This window comes from Protopterus annectens, chromosome 1.part2, assembly GCF_019279795.1.
Source record: "Protopterus annectens isolate FY-2018-M chromosome 1.part2, PAN1.0, whole genome shotgun sequence".
In the NCBI taxonomy this organism is placed as follows: domain Eukaryota; kingdom Metazoa; phylum Chordata; order Ceratodontiformes; family Protopteridae; genus Protopterus; species Protopterus annectens.
Genome location: NC_056727.1, coordinates 109937673 through 109953758, shown reverse-complemented (window position 1 = coordinate 109953758; position 16086 = coordinate 109937673). Strand labels below are relative to the sequence as shown.

Here is a 16086-nt window from a genome sequence, read left to right as displayed (position 1 = left end):
TTACGAGGCTACAGAGGGACTTAGTCAAGGAACTCTCTAGCTGTATCCCTGAGTCCATGTCTGATGAGGAGCAGAAGACCTTTTCCTCTGGAATGGCCACTCTTCAATTTCCAATGCTGCAGAGGGGACCTCAGGGGCCACCAGTTCAGGCATCGCCATTAGGCGTCATGCCTGGATGCGGCTGTGTGACTTTGCGGAACCTTTCAAGGTGTCATTCGTCAATGCCCTTTTGATGGATTGTCATTGTTTGGCCCCACAGTCAGAGAGACACTCCTATTGTGAGAAAGATGGAAGGACCTTGTCTGCCATCAAAATCTGGTGGTCTACCCCACAAAGATGCTTCTCCAGGAATCAGTGTGATGGCAAAAAGGTGTGCCTCAAGAAGTCTCAAGGTCCTTTTTAGGAAACTCTGGAAGATTTTTTCCCCAGAGGCAGAGGGGGAAACAGTTATTTAAGGCTACATATCAGACAGATTCTGGAAATAGCAGTTCCTCCAACAAGCTTAGTACTTAGGGCACTGGGTTCCATGGCTGCCATGATAACCCTGTTACCTGTAGCACGCTTACACATGAGAATCCTACAATGGACATGATCAGTACAATGCTCACTACACCAACGTCCACTAAACCATCTGATCAAGCTATCACGGGTATGCAAAGACTCCCTCCTTAGGTGGCTTCATTTCCTAGAAGTAATTTCAGGACACCACTTTGTTCTTCCCCCACCAAACGCCATGTTGACCACAGATACCTCCCAGCTGGTGTGGGAGGGGGGTTTTTCTCGGTCAAACAGTCCAAGGCACGTGGACTTCACAGGAGACCAAATTGCATATCAACATCCTAGAGATGAGAGCAGTCCTTCTAGCATTGCAAGCACTACAGAGCTCTCTCCCTCTAGGGACAATTGCGATACAAATGGACAATATGTTGGTAGTGTGTTACATCAACAAAAAAGGAGGAGCTTTACCCTCTTTGTCGAGAAGCAGTGAGGGTGTGGCAATGGGCAATCTCTACCAACCACTTCTCAATTGCAATGCACATTCCAGAGGAGTACAACATCCTAGCAGACAGGCTCAGCAGAGTTTTACTGATGTCTCATGAGTGGTCTCTGAGTCAGTCGGTGGCAAATGTGATCTTCCTTAAATGGGATCAGCCTTGCTGCGTATCTCTTTGCTTCCTCTCTCAACAACAAATGCAGTGGTTTCTTTGCCTTGATCTCTCCTCAGGGACAGTCACCAAGAGACGCTATAGTTCATGCTTGGCCCCTCCGGTCTACTGTATGCATTCCCTCCTTTTTCCCTGATTCCCAGATTTCTTCCGAAATCACACAGGTTGAAGAGCAAAGTAATCCTCATTGCTCCTTTCTGGCTTCACCAAGTCTGGCTCACCTTCCTTTGGTCTCACCTGATTTGTCTGCCGTGGGCAATGGAACCACTTCCAAACCTTCTGTCCCACTCCTCTGGGCAGACTCATCCAGATCTTCAAAGCCTCAAACTGACCATATGATTTCTCCAATTCCATTGATGACTAGGCATTCCAGGCTTTCATCTCCAGTCCAAAAGATTTTGATGTCTTCCCACAAAGCATCTACCAGAAAAACCTACAAGAGTAAATGGAAAAGCTTCTCTGTATGGGCTCAACAAAAGTAAATAGATCCTTTTATGGCTCCTGCTCCAGTAGTGTTGAATTTTATGGCTTCCCTTTTCCAAAATGGAGCCAGCTATTCCACTGTAAAAGTCCATCTAGCAGCCATTCCAAATTTTCATGTTGGAGAAGTCTCTTCATCTGTAGCTTCATCAAAATTAAGCAAGGCTTTCTTTAGGGGTAACCATTTACTTCATCCCCCAATCAAAGATTCAGCTCCTCCTTGGGATCTAACTGCGATTTTACAAGCATTAGTCATCGTCCCCCCCCACCCTTTGAACCTACAACCAAGGTAGGTTTGATATTTCTGTCATGGAAAACAGCTCTTTTGTCGCTACTACTTCAGCAAGAAGAGATTCTGAACTACAGGCCCTCTCTTCTTAATCTCCTTATTTGTTTTTTTCATAAAGATAGAGTGACTTTACATACCAATCCATCCTTTCTGCCTAAAGTTGCTACAAAACAATATCAAGCTGTTTATTAATTTACCTGTTTTCTTTCTCAATTTTCAAAACAAAGAGGAGTACATGCTGCATCTACTGTTCATAGACAGTTGCCTTTTTACCTGGACAGGACTAAATCCTTCAGAAAATCTAACCAACTGTTCATATCTGCCTCAGATGTAAAGAAGCAGAAAGTATTTGCCAAATTCATGCTGGCTAAATGGTTAAGAGACTGTATTTATTTGTTTATTCATTGAGAAATATTCCTTTACCTAAACATGTCAAAGCTCATTCTACGAGATCCATGGCAACATCTCAAGCCTTTTGGTCAAGAGTGTCTATTGATGATATTTGTGCAGCTGCTTTTTGGTCAAGTTCTTATACGCTATAAACTAGACATCATTTCCAGGAATAGGGCTACTTTTGGTTCTGCAGAACTGCAGAATATCCTTCCACGAGGGCCACCCTAGATTATTGTAGCTGGGGAATCTGTCTCACAGGTTGAGGAACGAATGAAAATGACAACATCAAAAGAAGAAGTTATGTACTTACCATAACGTTCCATCGGTGTTGTCCATTTTCATTTTTCCTCAACCTCCCCACCCTCCTCCTTCCCCCGTCCACGACTATGAGAAACATGTTGGATATGTTTATAAGCACCACAGTTCCTGTTTGAGCTCCTGAACTTTGTTCCATGTCTTTACAGTAAGTACCTTCTAATGTGTGTGTACGCGCATGTGTGCTTGTGTGTGTGTGTGTGTGTGTGTGTGTGTGTGTATATATATATATATATATATAATATATATATATATGTGTGTGTGTGTGTGTGTGTGTGTGTATATATATATATATATATATATGTGTGTGTGTGTGTGTGTGTGTGTGTGTGTGTGTATATATATATATATATATATATATATGTGTATATATATATATATATATATATAAGTGGTACTTGCGTATTATCGCAACCAGATATGCAACCTGCGATAATTTGTTGTGGTTTGCCGAAAAAAATTCTGTTACCCTTAAAAGGGGTGTGTGAAGAAATAATTATTAGTGTGCCTCACTATGTGTGAGATAGGAAGAGGAATAGCGATCACTTTTTGTATTCTTGGGTGGTGTACTTTTCTGATGTAACTTGTTTTAGCATGAAATGAATGTGACTGCTGCTTCACACTCGTCCTTATCCAATCTCATCTTTCTTGACATTCTTAATGTATGGCAACTTTGGATGCTTTGTAAGTCATGTAACTGTGCGTATTGTGTAGATCCTGTGTTTTACAGCTCACACTATCTTGCCATGGGAATGGCAATACTGTTAATATCTTTCAGTGGACTTTCTAACATGTTCAGAATTGCAAGTCTTGCGTTTTACAAAATGTCGGTTAGCTGTAATATTACTTTCATTTATTCGGTTTGCCACATACTTCTTTTTGTGTAAAAACTGTAGCTTACAAGATGTATAATAAAGATGTACAAAATGTAATAAAAAAATCAGGTCCTTCTTCACCAGACTCAGAAGCAGCAGGCATATTTATTGCATTATTCATTGTTACATCGGGAAAGGATGCTACCCAGGAAGAGGATTTTTGCCATTATTCCTCTTCCAATATCGTAAGTAATGTGACAGAATATTAGGTATTAGTTTACACACCCCTTTTCATGTTAATATACATCATTTTGTGAATAAATCACAAATAATCACACGTCACAAATCTGGTTGCGATAATACGTAAGTACCATGCAGGTATATATTTAATTTGTAAAATGTTTACAGCAAACTAGAGCTGAGATAATTTGGAGGGTGAGGTATTACGGGTAGGCGAGGAGGAGCTCAAGCTTCGAATCCTAAGCTTGTAAAGCAGCCGAGTCGGATCCGAGGGTTTTATCCAAAACCCACAAATTGAGGAAGAATGAAAAACACAGATGGAACGTTACGGTAAGTACATAACTTAATTATACTTCTTTTTGGACAGTGGATGCATTTTAATTATTTCATATATTTTAAGAGTTAGTATGATATTCTGTTTGCTGGAACGTTTGATGAAAGCAACTACATTTCCATAATGTTGTTGTGCACTGAGATTGAAGATGTAGTCTTCTCACAATATATTTAATGATTTTTCTCAAGAGTTTTTCTTGCCATCCTGTACTATTTTGTCCCATAAAAGTTGAGTATCAGTTTTGTCGTTTTTAAGAGCTGACAATGTCCTTTTACTTTCTTGGAAGGATAATGTTGGAGGAAATGTTTCTTCCAAACATTTTATATGCTGAATTAAATTTTGAAAGTTGCATGTACTATTTTTAATCTCTTCTTCCACTATCTGACTGTCAAGGTCCATATAGGCCCATTAGTTTCTTCATTCTGTGTGCCACAATTGGTAGTAAATATGAGAATCAGGGGTCACACTGATGTCACCCTTTAATGGGCAGGGTATTTAGTCATTCACTTTCAACCATGTAGTGGCTAGAATTTATAATACTGCCAAGGCAGGACTGTCGTACCATCACATGGGTACATATGTCCACACACACACACACACACACACACACACACACACACACACACACACACACACACACACACCCTGGACCAACTACATTGCAGTGTTCCATTTGGTAGGCTGAGTGCTCATCACAGCTTCTTAGTTTTTGAACGAATGTGACAGTCTGTATACATACACATATACATATATAGTGAAACTGGTGTTAATGTTGACTTGGGAGAGCATTAGAATTGTTGCCTAGGAAAGTAGAAAAAAGATGTAGTGTTGGGACTTCTGCAGCTTAGAACACCACTGAAACAAGGCCTACGAAGTTTTACTACAGGAGCCTTTCTTGGTCTTGAAATTATTTTTTATTTTAATTTGCTTTCTTTCATGCTGGCCACTAGGCAGAACTGTAGAGTACTGACCTTGTTTGTGTATACATATATGTGTGTGTGTGTGTGTGTGTATATATATATATATATATATATATATATATATATATATATATATATATTTATATATATATATATATATATATATATATATATTTTCTGGCACAGAGAAATGAATGCTAGTTTTTAAACTTTTTGTGTTTGTTTTTAATTTAATGTGTTTATCAGCTGAATATGTGAATTGGTCTTTTTTGGAGTTGGCCATAAGGGTAAATATTAAATGTATGCATTTAGTGTAGCAAGCAATAACATTTTTTTGAGGATGTGGGAAAAAAGCAGGAGTCCTTGGAGAAAACCCACAGACACTTGGAGAATGTACAGGATTTGCCCATAGTGTCCAGAAGTCAAATTGGACTGTTGGACTGTATATACAGTTGAGAGTCAGAAACCAGTGTGCCATTGTGCTGTCCCATACCAGAAGTCACTGTTGAATATTTGTGTTAACCAGGTAATACACTGGCACACATGCAACCTTTTCACTCATCCTGGGAGTATATTTGTTACATCTGTATTAATGGCCTTTCTGCTAACTACAACATTTTGATTTCCATAGATGCTTTGCCCTCATTGAAAGCAGTACACTTGAACAAACAAGAGAAGAAACTGAAACAGAAAAGATGACTCACTTAGAAAGTCTTGTAGAACTTGGCCTTTCTTCCACATTCAGTACAATACTTACACAGTGTTCCAAAGAAATATTTAAGGTATGTGTTGACCCAAGTTATGTGTATTATCTGACAACACTTCAATTCAGAAAGAACTGCTCAGGAGAAATTGAGGCTGTTGGTAGTACTGATGATTTTGGAGAGAAATGCAGCTGTAAACATTTTTTGTTAGATGACCTGGTGTATAGTAATTTATTTGACCATAATGTTGTGTTAACTAAATGCTGTAAAGGGCAGGATTGTTTTTGTAATCTTAAAGCAGCAACGTCCAGTGCATTACCACAACTCAGAAATTTTTTTTTTTGTTTGTTTAGGTTTAATTTTTTCTCTTCTCACCCCCAAGTTTGAATGCCGTTCTTTTTAGAATCATTTCTACAGGATTTGTGGGTCATTTATATTATGTTGTTTTTGCATTATATTGTATTGCATAGTGTTGTATTGTACTGTACTGTGTTACACTATTCTTGGCTATGCAAAGCAATCATTCTGGACTGTTGGGTTCATATTTTGAAGGTAGTTTGACTCACCAGTTACATTATTCTGCCTCTGAGGTATGTGATACCACGTATGTAGAAATATACCCGGGAATTCCCAGACAGTATCACCATAGTGCAGGGCTTTGCAGTAAAACCTTAGTAACGCTCCTGTGATTTAATGAGATTCAGAGACATGATTGAGCAGAAAACTCATGTGTATGTCTCTTAATTGAACATTACAGTGTTGGGGAAACTCTTAGCGCATTTACTTCTGTCGGCCAACATAGTCTTGTTGCTGAAGCACCTACAAAATTCACACTCAAGAAGTGTGTTTTTGGTTGGGCAGACATACCACTGTAAAAGGTATACAAAGTAAAAGATGCCATTATTAAGTTGTGGTTGAGAAGTTTGACTGTGTTGTGTTCTACTGCTTGATGGAGAATCGTGATGCTACTGGAGTGATTGAATGCCACATTGATGACTTTGTATGTGGCAGCTTGAAATCTGTGCTATTTAATTTATTCTGTACTGAAGGCTACACTTGAGGATGGCAGTGAAGAGCATGACCCCTACCCTTTTTTGTTTGGAATTGATCTTTGTTACTGCTGGCTGAACTTTGCTGGTACACTAACATATCTACGTAAAAATATATATGTATAAATGTATAGATAAATACACACACATCTATACAGTAGATATAAAAATTCTGAACACCCCTGTTAAAATGCCAGTTTTTTTGTGATATTAAAAAAATGAGACCACAGTAAATCATTTCAAAATTTTTCCTTTAATGTGACCTGTAGCCTGTACAATTCAATTGAAAAGCAAATAAATCTGTTAGAGGAAAAATATAAAAAATAAAAAAAATACAATAAGCTGGTTGCACAAGTGTGCACACCCTTAAACTAATACTTTGTTGAAGCACCTTTTGATTTAATTGCAGCATTCAGTCTTCTTGGGTACACACCTGCCATCAATTAAAGAGACTCTGATTAACCCTAAATAAAATTCAGCTGTCCTAGTAGGATTTCCTGACATTTACTCAGTTGCCTGCTATAGCAAAAGCCATGGTTCACAGAGAGCTTACAAAGCATCAAAGGGATCTCGTTGAAAGGTATCGGTCAGGAGAAGGGTACAAAAAAATTTCCACAGTTTTGGCTATACCATGGAACACAGTGAAGACAGTCATCAAAAAGTGGAGAACAAATGGGGCAACAGTGACATTGCAAAGAACTGGACGTCCCTCCAACATTGATGAAAAGACAAGACGAAAACTGGTCAGGGAGGCTGCCAAGCGACCTACAGCAACACTGAAGGAGCTGTAGGAATTTCTGGCAAGTACTGGTTGTGTACTACATGTGACAACAATCTCCCGTATTCTCCATATGTCTGGACTGTGGGGTAGGGTTGCAAGATGGAAGCCTTTTCTTACACAGAAAAACATCCAGGTCTGGCTAAAATTTGCAAAACAATACATAAAGTCTCCCAACAGCATGTGGGAAAATGTTTTATGGTCTGGTGAGACTACCGTTGAACTTTCTGGCCAGAATTCCAAAAGGTACGTTTGGTGCAAAACCAACACTTCACATCACCAAAAGAACACCATCCCCACGGTGAAGCATGGTGGTGGCAGTAACATGCTTTGGGGTTGCTTTTTTTCAGCTGGAACTGGAGCTTTAGTCAAGGTGGGGGGAATTATGAACAGTTCAAATACCAGTCACTTTTGGCCCAGAAACTTTAGGCATCTGCTAGAAAGCTGAAGATGAAGAAGAATTTCATCTTTCATCACAACAGTGACCCCAAGCATACATCCAGATCAACAAAAGAATGACTTCACCAGAAGAAAATTTAAGTTTTGGAATGGCCCAGCCAGAGCCCAGACCTAAATCCAGTAGAAAATCTGTGGGCTGACCTGAAGAGGCCTGTGCACAAGAGTTGCCTTCACAATGTGACAGATTTAGATAGCTTTTGCAAAGAAGAGTGAGCAAATATTGCCAAGTCAAGATGTGCCATGCTAATAGACTCCTACCCAAGAAGACTGAATGCTGTAATTAAATCAAAAGGTGCTTCAACAATGTATTAGTTTAAGGGTGTGCACACTTATACAACCAGCTTATTGTACGTTTTTTATTTTTTATATTTTTCCACTAACAGATTTGTTTCTTTTTCAATTGAATTGTACAGGTTGTAGGTCACATTAAAAGTGGGAAAAGTTTTGAAAAGATTTATTGTGGTCTCATTTTTTTATATCACAAAAACCTGGCATTTTAACAGGGGTATATACACTTTATATCCACTGTATCTTAGACTCTGTGTGGTAGACCCAGAAGTTTTAGAAAATTTGACCAACGTTTTGCATCCTTTTATAAGTTGAGGCTTGGTGACCCTATCACAATGGCTCTCTGATTGTATTTCTTTTGCGTACTCGTTGGAATGGAGTGTCTTTGCCTGTGAAGCCTAGATATTCCTTTGGTTCTACTATTTTGCAGAATGTTCTGTCTTAGGGCCCCCTAGCTTTCTTCTGGCTGTACTGTTTCCCACTGGTTGAGACTAGATGAAAAAGACTACATTGGATATGAAAATTATGTACTTATCATAATAACAGGTCCATGATCATTTTCTGTCTGGTTTACCCATCCTCCCTTCATGCCCCCCAAATTGTCATTATTTAAGGAAGTGCTCCTGATTCGCCTTGCCTTCTGGTCTCAAAGCTTGCTAAGAGGGTCCATTTCTGTTGCCCTTTCTTCCCTGTCTACATTCCTGTCATTTTGTGTAGGTTTGGCCCTTTGCTGTGGGGTTGTTATGGGGCAAACTTGATCTGTGGAAAGATTGTTAGAGCAGAGTATTATGGGCAGAGGAGGCAGAGCTCTTGGACTGAAGATTCTGAGATAGCTGGCATCAAATCTGATGAGTTGAACAAAATAAGTCAACATGCATCTATAGCTTGATAGTTTTTTTTACTAGGATAACAACCACCAGGATCTTTATAAGCTTAACTATGCAACACAACCAAGTTTTGTCTCAGAGTATCTTGGACTTCTATATGTTTGAGTATGCTAGTAAGGAGGTAGCTAAAGATTATGGGGATATGTAAGTTGGGGATTAATTTACTTACAGTCAACCTGTGTGGGCCAGACAAGGTTTGAATTTGTGATTTTTCCATTCAGTGATCAGGGTTTCTTTTGCATAGGGTCAGGTGTGAATTGTACTTCACATGGATGGGGAGTTTATTCCATAGCACTGGTATCCTTTGAGACACATATTGGTCTTTCCAGCTTGTTTTGTTTATGCTGCAGGCAAAGTTCGGGTCGTGGATCCAGTGTTTCTGGTGCTGTTTGTTTGTTTGTTTTGTGGATGTGCAAGAGATTTACCAGAACTGGATATGAAGGTGCCTTATATGTGAGGCATAGATTGCCTCTTATTAACCTGTAGGAGATTGAGTACAGAGATAGGGCCTTAAGGCAATCTGTGTAGGACAAAACGGTCCTACCCTGGATTCTGATGGTGAAGAACGTTTGAGGGTATTCCAACTGTTGCAAGTGATTTGTTAGGTACATGCCAAAAGGGGGGTATTGTACTCAACAATGGGTCTGATAAGGGTCGAATAGAGTGGTAACGTAATTTCCTTGGACTTGGATGCCATACTGTTGTTTATAAGGTAGATGACATAGAGTGATTTTCTTACTATCTTTTTTATATGTTGATTAAAGTCCAGATTACTATCTGCATATGTTCCTAGATCCTTAACTCTTATGAGTGTTTTATTAGTAGAATAATTAGCTTGGGTGAATGATTTCCTAAAGAGCACTCTAATGCATTTCTTAGCATTATTTTAATCTGTGGTTTTGTCATTTGTCTTAGACCCTGTTGCAGAATGTCAGTGGAATGGGAGAAATATGTGATCGCTCCCAATTTACAATCATCTATGAACTTTGACATTAGCTTTGACTTCCGAGTAGTAGATGCCAAATAAGAGCAGGCCCAACATGGATCCTTGGGGTGTCTCACAGGTGACCAGTCTCTTGTTGGAGATGGTCTCACCAATCCTGACTTCTTGGGGCCTGTCTGTGAGCCAGATGGCAGTCTAGCCAGTTAGGTAGGGATTTATGCTTCATTCAGAGAGTTTGTCAGCAATACAGGAGTGTGATATTGTATCGAATGCCTTGGCCAGGTCAGGGTAGACAGTATGCATCAATTTTACCTGTTCCATTGCCTTGGTGACCCTCTCAAGGAAGTCTACAGGTTAAGAAGGCAAGACCTTCCTTTAGCAAAGCCAAATGGGGATGGGACAACACCCTTGTTGATCATTTCCATGATAATTTGTTTCATGGCTTTGCATATTAGACTTAACAGATTGATTGGACCTAAAGCTCCAGGGGTAGGTTGATGGTCCTCCTGCTTATGAAGAGGGGTAACCATTGCAGTCCTTCAATCACCTGTTTTTTTTTCTGCAAACATCTTTATAAAATTTGTACATATCACAAAGGTAATCTTACATTTATATAAATGAAAAACAAAACTGTGTAAGAAGCTTCTCTGTGTGGAAGATTTTCAGTCCATATATCTCTAGTTAGTCACTGTATATTAATCCGATCAGAGAGTAGTAGTAGAAGTAGCAAACTTAAACTCGTCTTAAGTAAAAAAAACTAAAAAATACATAATTGTACAGAATTACTAAGTATTTGAAAGTAATCCAAGCAAGGCAGGCAGTCCGTTTCCTGTCGAAAATCCTTTAAGTACACAGACAAGCGATCCAAGTAAAACAAAAATAGAGTAATAGTTTCCTCACAAGCTTTCTAAATGTAAATATATATATATATATATATATATACTTTTTATCAGGCAAGGGAGTGGTTTATTGTGCTGTAAAATGAAGTGTTATTGGTACACATGTTAAATTCACATCCCTTCCCCCATCAGTGTGACAATTGAGCTGGTTCAGCCCTACTTAGTAGCTGTCGTAATAATATAACCCTTATGCACTTTAAATAAAATTTATAATGATGTGGTACTTAGACTGCCTGCCTTGCTTGGATTACTTTTGAATATTTAGTAATTCTGTACAATTATATATATATATATATATATATATATATATATATATATATATATATATATATATTTATTCGCTACTTCTACTACTATTGTCTGATCTTACACTATTTTGTTTTTGGACCCACTATACTTGTTTAGTGGGTTGTTTTGAGACTTTGGGGGGTACCATGGAAATTGCTTTTTTTTTTTTTATATAAATGAAAAACATACAAAATTATAACACTTTAGTTGCAAGCAGTTTTCATCGCAGACACAATTGAAACAACTGTAGTTGCAAACATTATACATCACTTATAAACTATCCAGTCATTGTCAGTTAAGTATTATAGGGCTCATTCAATCCTGCCTCTTGAACCTTGTTCCTGCTCTGTATGTGTTGTTCCCACAATTCCCATTTTTTCCTATGTAGTTTGCACTTTCCCTTTTCTAAAGATTACAGTTTCAATTATTTTATCTCTGTTACTATATTCACTACTTCTGGTAAAGTTGGTCTAGACTTTGATTTCCATTTTCTATTCATTGCTTTTTTGGCAGCCACCAAAATTAGACTCAACAAGGCTTTACTATGTCTAGGCAATTCTGATTTTGTAGCATAACTCAAAAAAATATATATATATGTCCCTAGTCAGTCCAGTCTGCTCACCCAGCAACTCCAACAGAGCAGTCTGCAGGGAATCCCTAAAGTCTTGCCAGCTCATTACACTCCCAAAAAGTATGTTCCCGGCCACCTCTTTCTTACCCATCACACCTCCAACATTTGCTATCCACCTGAGGAAAAAATCTTTGGAGTCTTCTTGAGGTATAAAAATACCCATGTAAACACTTCCAGGCAAAGATCGTAAATCTTCTAGACTTTGTTGCATATTTGGGAGATGTACATATATACCCTCCCATTGTCTCGTGAATTGCTTTTCCAGTTTCTCTTCCCAAGCCTTTCTAAGCTCCTCTGATTGATTCTTATAATTATCATAAAATATTTTGTATGCTTTACTAATTATTCTTTTTTTAACAGCAGCATCTGTTATAGATTCTAGTAAAAACTCTACCAGTGCTGGTCTTTCATTTAGGAGGCCCCTATTTCTTTCTCTTTGCCTATACTCTGGTATCAATCCATGATAGCGAAGGCGTTCTCTAACCTGCAGTCCAAGTAAATTCTTGGCCTCTTCCTATTCTATTTCCTTTCTCTTTCTAGTTATTTGCCCCAATACCATTGATCCTTTGCCAGTTTTCTCCAATAAATTCCAGCCCCCTCTTGTTTATTATCTGTATCCCTGACCAAAGTCATCCCTATTGGCAAAATCTCTTTTCTCCATTCTTGTGCTGGTTTGATTATTAGAATATTCCCTGCTATTTTATGAATATAATACTCTTTATTATTTGGGTTGCTCTCTTTAAGAGTCTGCATCCAAAATCCCAGTCTCTCCTTATTTCTTGAGCTTCCTCCTGTATCATCATTCTTTTCCACCTTGAATTAAAGTTTCTGCTTGTGCTTTGTATAAGAACCTTAACTGTATTGCTCTGAAATACCCCCTCAAATTAGGTAATCCTAGTCCATCTTGTTCTGTTGGTAGAATCAGCTTATCCCACTTCACCCTTGCTGTCTTCCCTTCCCAGATAAAATCCTTCAACTGTTTTTTTAATTGCTGTCCACAACTTCTCCTTTGAGTGTTAAAAAGTATGCCTGACCTGTGTATAAAACTAAAGGGACTAAAAGCATTTTAATGGCTTGTACCTTAGTAGGTGCTTAACCTATTTTTGAGACTGTATTTGAACTGAAGTGGTCCTAATAGGTCATGTTTCACTCTGTTTAGGAGTCATTCAGGTATATGTTGTTGGGACCCGTTGAAGCAGTGTTTTTGGCCTTAGTGAGTGCTGCCAGGACCTGCTCCCTATGGATAGTACGGGGTATGTTAGAAGGGATTTCACAGGGGTAGTGTGTGTGTGGGGAGGGGGTGAAGTTAGAGCTAAATTTTTCATCCAGTGGATTAACTATGTTTCCATGGTCAGTGAAGGTGGTGCTATTTTACCACCTGTTCTGCACACTGCTGAGTGTTACCTTTAACGTTCCTGACATAGCTGAAAAAGGCCTTGTGATTATCCTTAGCGTGGGAGGATATCCTGACCTCATAACTGGCCTTTTTGGACTTTATTAGACCTCGTAGTTTCTTGTTTAGTTGAATTGGACAGCTCTTGTTTCTCTGAGAGTTGCTCATTTTGATTTTGACCATGACTTTTTTTGTATACCTTGTTAAGGTAAGGATTCTGCCAACAGGGTTTGTTTTTGGTGTTTGCTTTGGGTGTCTGGTATGTGTAGCAGCTTCAGTGCAGCCATTTTCATATTTGTACTGGATCTTTGTGAATAATTCTGCATAAGTAGCTGTGTTCGGGTTTGGGATAGCTTTGAATTTTGGCCAGCTGTCACTTAATAGGGTATAGTTTACTTTAGAATAGTTCCTAACTGTTACTGGTTTAGTTGAATTTTCCAAGTTGATATTTTGAAGGAGACAGGTTTGTGATCTGACCTCACCAATGAGGACATGAAACATGTTGGTGAGTACTATGTCCAGTATGTTTGATCCTGTAGTTGGAGTGTGCACTATCTGGTCCAGGGTGTTTGTGTTGATAATGTCCAGGAAACATTGTACCTGTAAGTTAGAGACATTGCAGGTTTCCTCTTCTGTACTGGGGTAGTTGGTCACCCAATAATAGAGTACTTAGTTGGATGATGAATGCTTCTAGTAAGTTTAATATGAGTTGTTAGCTTCATGGGTTATAAAGGGTGACCTGTAGCTGGCTGGCATATGATAAAGAATTCTGTCCTTGGTGACTGTAATGGATAAACTCCAGTGCATAATTTTGTTTAGCCAACCTAGAGTTGTATTTGTTGCTAACGTAAGTCGAGACACCGACACCATCGGCCCCTGTCTGTGCTGCTGCTATTGATCTAAATGTGTGGAAGGCACTGCAGCCTTGCACTGCTGAAGTACTTTCTGCAGCTTTAAACCAAGTCTTGCTGACAGCACAAATGTGTACATTCTCCAACGTGAGGACAGCTTGTACAGTGTAGAGGTTCTTTCTTAGGCTGCTAGTATTGATCAGTAATACCTTAAGGTTTCTTTGAGTTTTTCATGCTGTGTTGGTAATTTTGTCATTTTGACATTGCCTACAGAAGTCTTTATAGATGTGGATAAGGTTTTAGCCGGTATCTGAAATCCTGAGAGACAGGTACAGACCATCTTTGGGAAAGCAACATGATCTGTTAACCATGTTCTCCCATGCTGATAGATATTGGATCCCTCTGGAGTGACAGCAGAAACTAAGCCAGTTATTAAAATCTATAATTTGCTGTTCATACTGTGACATTATCTTTGTTGAAGGTAGAATACTGCTCATTGTAAGACACATGACCTGTCTGTGACACACATTCAGAGAGCTCCATAGTTTCTGTTTTCATAGAGTCCTGTAAGGTACATCTCAGATGATTTACACCTACATGGACTGTGATAGAATCATATTGGTTCCTGTGGTGCAATGACTTTTGTGCATGCATGATATTGCAGATCCTAGCTCCAGACAGGCTAACCATTATCTTGTCCTTGTCCAGCACACTGAGACGGATGTCCTTGTGTTGTGTAGTAAAATCCCCTATGACAATAGTACTAGGTAAGGTGTTTGCTTGCCTTATGGACTTTGTTTCTGGGGGAATCATTGGATATAGGCTTGTGTATGGTCTTGCTTTTGCTGTACGTTTAGTGATTATTAAGGATAGGTGTTACAGGTTTTGATAACTTAGGAGGTCTTTGTGGCTAGGTGCAGTTTCTTTCAAGTTCCTCAACATACAAAGATCTGTGTGTTTGGTGACCAGTGTGAGTGAAGGATGTACTGTGTGTGCTCCTGACAACCTTGCTTGTAAGTGAGATTTTTGCCTCCAAGGAAATTATGTATGTACATTTCTTGCCTACTGTGTTAGTTTCTTTAAGGATTAAAAGGTTGCCTGAGTACATGAGACAGTTGCTACATTGTCTCAGGATGCCAGTATCTACCAAGGTGGCCACAGAGACATTAGGAAATTGCATCTTCCATGTTGTCTGGACCAGTATTGGGGTTGGGCTATTATGGTTTAGGGACTTGGTTTTACAGGGGTCACCTGAGTGGTGTCTAGGATTAATGGTAGATGTTGGCTCATGCTGTAAACTAGTATTAGTGCTGTTCTATACACTAACTAGCTGACCCAAGCTTAACTCTGTGCAAAGCCACTCTGTGTTACAGGTTAAAGTTCTAAGTACTGGCTTTATAGGTAAATTTTACAGTCTTATCGATATGTTAAATACATAACTTTCATTTCTTTTTTTCCAGGGTATAGACTGGAAGGAATTAGTCAAGCAACCTCATCCATTTGCTTATTCTGTTTCATATTACTCTGCTGAGCCAGCAGACAAAAGCCCTCCCCAGTCTTGTGAAGCCCCATCCTATCAAGTAATTGCACCTACTTGCCTTCTTCAGTAGAATCTTAACTTCACGTTACATCTTTGTCAAGTTGTACTGGTTTGACATCCAGATTGAAACTAGAGGAGGAAGGCTTTTGTAAGGCTGTCTTTCTGAACATACTAGATTGAGCCCATCTCTCCTTTTCTTACTGCTTTGGATGCTTTGTGATGTGTTGAACTGTTGCTTGAGATAGTCCATAAAGATTGTAAACGTAGGCACTTTCAGTAAACCCAGGTCATCTGGGTTGTCTTGACCAGCATTTCATCTCTCCAGCTGCAAGAGAAGAAATCATCTTACTCTGCTGTTTGTCAGAGGAGTTTTTTTTTCTATTGTTCAGAAATGAACTTTATGTAAAGTAAAGGAGGCGCTCTA

The 16086-nt window shown here is 39.0% G+C and overlaps 1 protein-coding gene across 1 annotated transcript in view; it reads left to right on the top strand.

Annotated features, from left to right (window-relative positions):
* The window catches only part of PSME4 (proteasome activator subunit 4), a 2990260-nt gene that overhangs the window by 988121 nt on the left and 1986053 nt on the right, over nt 1-16086 (top strand). Inside the window, exon 14 of the mRNA XM_044055122.1 lies at nt 5584-5734. Within this exon, the coding sequence (XP_043911057.1) occupies nt 5584-5734 (151 nt within the window). The remainder of the gene's footprint in view (nt 1-5583; nt 5735-16086) is intronic.